The sequence below is a fragment of the Somniosus microcephalus genome, chromosome 16 (genome assembly GCF_052327205.1).
Source record: "Somniosus microcephalus isolate GS21.2 chromosome 16, FLI_Smic_1.0, whole genome shotgun sequence".
NCBI lineage: Eukaryota > Metazoa > Chordata > Chondrichthyes > Squaliformes > Somniosidae > Somniosus > Somniosus microcephalus.
This window is the reverse complement of record NC_141002.1, coordinates 17,812,278-17,819,369: the sequence shown is the minus strand read 5'-3', so window position 1 is coordinate 17,819,369 and position 7,092 is coordinate 17,812,278. Positions and strand designations below refer to the sequence as shown.

The 7,092-nt window shown below is 47.4% G+C and overlaps 1 protein-coding gene across 1 annotated transcript in view; it reads right to left on the bottom strand.

Annotated features, from left to right (window-relative positions):
• Positions 1-613: 613 nt before the first annotated feature.
• LOC147105995 (V-type proton ATPase 116 kDa subunit a 4-like) overlaps positions 614-7,092 on the bottom strand; it is a 111,459-nt gene continuing 104,980 nt past the window's right edge. The window contains exons 18-20 of the mRNA XM_086008620.1: positions 6,830-6,947; positions 4,065-4,236; positions 614-1,274 (exon numbers count right to left, since the gene is read on the bottom strand). Of these exons, the coding sequence (XP_085864746.1) occupies positions 1,181-1,274; positions 4,065-4,236; positions 6,830-6,947 (384 nt within the window). The 3' untranslated portion in view covers positions 614-1,180. The remainder of the gene's footprint in view (positions 1,275-4,064; positions 4,237-6,829; positions 6,948-7,092) is intronic.

The window sequence follows — 7,092 nt, the reverse complement described above, 5'->3', positions numbered from 1 at the left end:
TTTAATAAAAATTAGGCAATCAGTGGACAGTGTTATAAGTATGGAGTGCCACAACTCCTGTGGTAGTGGGGATATCTTTACCCTTCCATAACTGGGTTGACTGATAGTTTCTTTTGACTGCACAGTAGGTTATTGGCTTCAGAGTTTTTACCTGTGGATTTCCACCCTTTTCATTCCAGCCCAGAGGATCATCCCAAACAAACATCTTTGGAAAGATACAGGTCAGTATCTGTTGTATTTGAGATTGGATTCAATCATGAAGCCTTCAGTTTTAGTAACACGCATTGATATAAATATTGGTGGAGTGTACACCAAATCAATGGCAAACATCTTTGAAACATTTCTCTTCACGGTCCTATTACCGGAGAGCTTCTTTCAAGGACCTTCTTCTTCACCTTCTCCCAGGCGGTGATGGAAACACATATGCTGAGCAAATGGTCATGTTGCAAAGTTTGCCCTTCCTGGGGTATATTTTCCCTTGTGTTTTTATTTTAGAGTTTACTTTACTGTGACCATGAAATGGGTTTTACCAATTCACGCTCACCTTGACCAAGAGGAACATTTCGCAGTAGTGTTGTATTTCTCAGCGACAAAGCACTTACAGGCACAATGATAGAATGGACCAGCATTTTATGGAATCTGAAAGGTTAAAGCGGTGGCAGCTCACCCACTGCATACGGAGGCTTTCACTTCGACATGGCCCTTGTTCCAAGGTGTCAGCAGTACTTGGAAACCCAATGACATCACTGCACATCATTCACCAAATCTTACCACCAAAATGAAGCAAATATAAATCATTTTAAATTAGACTTCCCCCCCCACCCCACCCCCAATTGAAAATGGTCACATTTTAGTCCTTAAATTGTGTGAATATTAACGCAGGGATGCTCAATGTGTTACAAAATTCAAGTCTTCGCTATTTTAACAAAGCCATTTGCCCACTGATTTTCAACTTACCAACACCTCTGCTAAATAACAGACAAAAGAATTTCATCTGAACATTAATACATTAATACAGAGGCACAAACTGAATTTCAAGGCCTTAATGTTAGCTCTAATCAAAATTCTATTATATCAATTCATCAGTGAGATCCACGGTGATCGTTTTCTAATGACACAGTCTTTTAAGCTGTGGGTGAAACGTCCTTTGTACCAATATATTTTATTTTGAAATGCAGCTTTATTCATCTGGATTTCCATCCAGAATGGATTTGAATGAGAATGGGTTAAACTTGTAGCCAGCTCCGCTGTAGAACTTATTCTGGAACTCCACCCTAGGAGGAAAAAAATAAAGCAAATGGATGCAGAGTTAAATACTGTTTGAAACGGCTCAGGAGTTTACAAGTCGATGTGGATAATACACTTCTGAAGACATACATGCTGAATGTTCTTTGGGTTTTGCCAATTTTGACATTTAGCCCCTTAGCTGCAACTTCCCTCGGTGTGGCCGCATTCCAGGTCACTAGCATCCGACCACGCATGACGGGCTGCATCATTCACGAGTATCCAGCTATGTCCTTTTAGTGTTTTTCCCTGGTACTGTGCATCTTATTACCACTCAATGTTAACACCTAGCCCAACGAACATCACTAAAAGAGATTAGCTCGTCATTTATCTCATTGCTGTTTGTGGGAGCTTGCTGTGCGTAAACGAGCGGCCAGGTTTCCTACATTACAACAGTGACTACACTTCAAAAGGTACTTCATTGGTTGTAAAGTGGTTTGGGACATCCTGAGGTCATGAAAAGTACTACAGGTAGACTATCCTTTATCCGAAAACCTCGGGACCAGCCGTGTTTCGGTTTTCGGAAAATTTTGGATTTCAGAAGGTATTTTATAAGACTGGGAAATTTGTCGTCGTCGGGGGTCGGCGTCGTCGGGGGGTCGGCGGCGGCGGGGGGTCGGGGGCGGGGGGCGGCGTCGTGAGCACGACTTACGCTGAACGAAAAAACTTTCGGTTTTTAGAGGTTTTCGGAAGTTCGGATAAAGGATAGACTACCTGTATATAAATGTAAGTCTTTTCTTTCACTCTAGCTGAAAATGGGCAACTAAAATAAATCAGAATAAATGGGAAACTTGAACTCTAAGGTTTTGGGTTGGAAATCCCAGCAGTGACATGGGGCATTCTGAAACAAATTGAGGGAATCTGAGCTGTCTTGAAATAAACATGCCTTGTTCTGGGAGTTAACGGACAGCTTAACATGACTGTAGCTGGCTTTCTCTACTCTGAAGTTCCCTTGCATCAAATGAGTAAACATCAAGGGTGAGATGGAGCTCCATGGGCTAGCAAGGAAGCTTCTTTTTTATTTGTTCATGGGATGTGGGCGTCGCTGGCAAGGCCAGCATATATTGCCCATCCCTAACTGCCCTTGAGAAGGTGGCGGTGAACCGCCTTCTTGAACTGCTGCAGTCCGTGTGGTGAAGGTACTCCCACAATACTGTTGGGGAGGGCGTTCCAGGATTTTGACTCCGCGACGATGAAGGAATGGTGTGTGACTTGGAGGGGAACTTGGAGGTGGTGGTGTTCCCATGCATCTGCTGCCCTTGTCCTTATAGGTGTTAGAGGTCGCGGGTTTGGGAGGTGCTGTTAAAGAAGCCTTGGCAAGTTTCTGCAGTACATCTTGTAGATGGTACACACTGTAGCCACGGTGCGCTGGCGATGGAGTGAGTGAATGTTTAAGGTGGTGAATGGGGTGCCAATCAAGTGGGTTGCTTTGTCCTGGATGGTGTCGAGCTTCTTGAGTATTGTTGGAGCTGCACTCATCCAGGCAAGAGGAGAGTATTCCATCACACTCCTTACTTGTGCCTTGTAAATGGTGGAAAGGCTTTGGGAGTCGGGTGAGACACTCGCCACAGAATACCCAGGCCTCTTATAGCCACAGTATTTATGTGGCTGGTCCGGTTAAGTTTCTGGTCAATTGTGACCCCCAGGATGTTGATGGTGTGGGTTTAGCAATGGTAATGCCATTGAATGTTAAGGGACGGTGGTTAGACTCCCTTTTGTTGGAGATAGTCATTGCCTGGCACTTGTGCGGCGTGAATGTTACCTGCCACTTATCAGCCCAAGCCTGAATGTCATCCAGGTCTTGCTGCATGTGGGCATGGACTGTTTCATTATCTGAGGAGTTGTGAATGGCACTGAGCACTGTGCAATCATCAGCGAACATCCCCACTTCTGACCCTATAGAAAGAAAGACTTGCATTTATATAGCGGCTTTCATGAACACCGTGCTTTACAGCCAATGAAGTAATTGTTTTTTTGAGTGTAGTCACTGCTGTAATGTATGATGGAGAGAAGGTCATTGATGAAGCAGCTGAAGATGGCTGGGCCTAGGACACTGCCCTGAGGAACTCCTCCAGCACTGTCTTGGGACTAGCAAGTCACAATCTTCAAAAGCTCAATTAAAAGATTCTGAATAGGACTCTTAAGATTTCAGATTTTCAGATTTAATTTTATTCTGGTTTTGGATAACTGTTTAAAGTGGCAGTAAGTCGAGCATTATATTGTAAATTTTCCATTGTACACCTTTTACTTCTGTGTAAATTAAGATGTAAATAAAATAAATTATTAGTTTTAGCCTGAAAGATATAGTGTGATAGCATGATGCTTACTGCCTTTCAGAAAGGACGGGATTGATGGTAAGTAGCCTCTGTAACCACTGGTGCAAAATATCTCAGTAAAATGGGCAACTGTTAATGCTGTGGCACGTCCTTCCATGGTTAACACTGTGGCATGCGACTCATACATCAAGGTGTAAGTTTAGGGTCATGGGGACACTGGTCTGTCCACAGAAATTACATTTTGTTATGAGTTAAATAAAGAGAGTGGGAAACAACTTGAATTTGAACACCATGTTTTGCTATTTCTTGGCACAATGTGTTTGCATTTCGAAGGACTATCTGTCTGTTGAGGTACTTGTGATCTGAAAGAAGACAGTGTTTGTGAGCACCTTGCAATGGGACTTCTGTTTTTTTCAGAAGCAAAGGACTAAAAGGCTCATACAAACAGAGACAACAAGAGTCCCCAAACCCTGCGGTGCAACTGATGTTTGTTGAATTACTTACCAGTGAAGACGCAACGCGTGTAAGAAAGCAGACAGCCCTTCCATTACCAACAGAATGGCGACTGTTAAGATGGCAAAAATTGCAAATATTAAGAAGACACCAACAAGGCCACCCCAAGCAGCACTACTCAGGCCAATGTGCAGCACCATGGTCCACAGGACTTCAGATAGTTCTAGAGATAAATGGGACACATATACTGAGATTGCATTGTATTTTAATACTGAGATTTAGGCATTTCTGAACAGGCTCATTCTAAGATTTGGGCATTTCTGAATAGGACTGTAAGATGTTATTATTTTGGTTTTGGATAACAGTTCAGAGTGTTTTCGGCTAGCAATTCCTATGTTCCCAAGTGCAGTTGACTGCAGGTACACTGCTCGCCCTCTGTCACCTGCCATGCAAACAGTTCCGGGTTACAGGGGAGCACAAGCCCATAAAACGTGAGCTGTGCCATTAGGTTAAGGACGCTGTAAAGTCAAGGCAAAGACCAGGTTTGGCAGGTTTGCTCCGTGAGGTTTCATATTAACGGAGGGCAGCAGATCGAGGGAAACTAGTTATTGGGAAGACCGAAGCCATTGTCTTCGGTCCCTGCCACAAACTCTGTTCCCCTGCCGCGACTCCATCCCTCTCCCTGGCTGAACCAGACCGTTCGCAACATTGGTGTCGCATCTGACCACGAGATGAGTTTCTCACTACATATCCGCGCCATCACCAAGAGCACCTACATCCACCTCCATAACACCACCCGTCTCCGCCCCTGCCTCAGCTCATCTGCTGCTGAAACCCTCATCCAGGCCTTTGTTACCTCCAGACTGGACTATTCCAACGCACCCCAGGCTGGCCTCCCAACCCCCACCCTCCATAAACTAGAGGTCATCCTAAACTCTGTTGCCAGTGTCCTAACTCGCTCCAAGTCCTGTTCACCCATTACCCGTGCTCGCTGACCTACATTGGCTCCCGGTTAAGCAACACCTCGATTTTAAAATTCTCAGCCTTGTCCTCCATGGCCTTGCCCGTCCTGATCTCGCTACCTCTCTCTCTCTCTCTCATTTTAAAAGGCTCCTTAAAACCGCCTCTTTGACCAAGCTTTTGGTCATCTGTCCTAATATCTCCTTATGTGGCTCGGTGTCAAACTTTGTTTGAGAACGCGCCTGTGAAACTCCTTGGGACGTTTTACTACATTAAAGGCGCTATATAAATACAAGTAGTTGTTGTTGAACTCGTCCTGACACACAACGCAAAAACAGGAGGGGGGCACACGGAACCTGACGCTTTAGCGCAACGTAAAAGCTCCAAGAGTCATCATTGATACATCTGCATGGCGAGTAGGTGGAAGAGAATATATACTGTCATTACACAGAAAATGTAAAGATCTAGCACATGGTTAATACAAAACATTTGTAAATTAAAAGCAACATTTTTAAAAAAAAATTCCCAATTCTTTATGATTTCTTTCTCTCCTTCCCTCTCTCCCACCCCACACTGCGCTGCTGTTAAATGCTTTCTCCCGCAGACAGATTTTTTCTGCAGCGCTTTAACTGCACGGCAGGACAACAACAACAAAACAACTTATATTTATATAGCACCTTTAACGTAGTAAAATGTCCCACGGCACTTCACAGGAGTATTACAACACAAACACCGCGCCACATAAGGGGAATTTAGGGCAGTTAAAGAGGTAAGTTTTAAGAAGCATCTTAAAGGAGGAAAGAGGTGGAGAGGTTTAGGGAGGGAATTTCAGAGCTTAGTGCCTAGGCAACTAAAGGCACGGCCGCTAATGATAAGCATCCCCGATTTTAATCACTCTAAGAGGACAGAATTAGAGGAACACAGATATCTCGGTTGGGGCGGGGGGGTGGGTGGTTGTGGGGCTGGATTCCTCCTCCTCCCCTTCACAGGCTCCTCCTCCACCCCCCACAAGCTCCTCCTCCTCCTCCAGGCAGCTCCTCCCCCCCTTCACAGGCTCCTCCTCCACCCCCCACAAGCTCCTCCTCCCCCCCCCACAGGCGGCTCCGGCTCCGCCCCCCACAAACTCCTTCGCCTCCTCCCCCCACAGGCGGCTCCTCCTCCGCCCCCCACAGGCCCCTCCTCCTCCCCTTCACAGGCTCCTCCCCCACCCCCCACAAGCTCCTCCTCCTCTGCCCCCCACAGGCGGCTCCTCCTCCGCCCCCCACAGGCCCCTCCTCCTCCCCTTCACAGGCTCCTCCTCCTCCTCCCCCCCACAAGCTCCTCCTCCCCCCACAGGCGGCTCCTCCTCCCCTTCACAGGCTCCTCCCCTACCCCCCACAAGCTCCTCCTCCTCCCCTTCACAGGCTCCTCCTCCTCCCCCCCCACAAGCTCCTCCTCCTCCCCACACAAGCTCCTCCTCCCCCCACAGGCGGCTCCTCCTCCTCCTCCCCCCACAGGCTCCTCCTCCACCCCCACAAGCCCCTCCTCCTCCTCACAGGCTCCTCCTCCTCCCCCACAAGCCCCTCCTCCTCCCCTTCACAGGCTCCTCCTCCCCCCCCCCCCCCCACAGGCGGCTCCTCCTCCGCCTCCCACAGGCGGCTCCTCCTCCGCTCCCCACAGGCTCCTCCTCCTCCCCCCACAGGCTGCTCTTCCCTGCACAGGCTGTTACAGAATGCTTAACTGCCATCTGTACTGGGGTGAACTGTGTAAACAGGGCTCAACATCATTCGCATTAGGAGCTCAGGTATCCGATTACTTCATCCACTGCCTGCAGTGTTTCCACCCACCAGTCACCTCGGATGGGGCCAGTTTCTTACCTGCATGAGCCAAGCTTAGAGCCCAGAGTCGGAGATAGGAGGCAGTGTTGGAGATGCAGCCAAGGCAGTACTCGATTGTGTGGATCGCTTGGTGCACAAAGATATCACCAAAGTTAAACTGAAATAACACAAGAGAAAGTAGTAGCGATTTCAGCCATTGCAAACCTCCGTTTATATTTTACAGAGTGTAACTCCAGCCCCTCCCCCACCCCCCACCACAGTTGGTAAAGGCAGTGTGTAACGGAGTCCGATGTAGCAGCAGT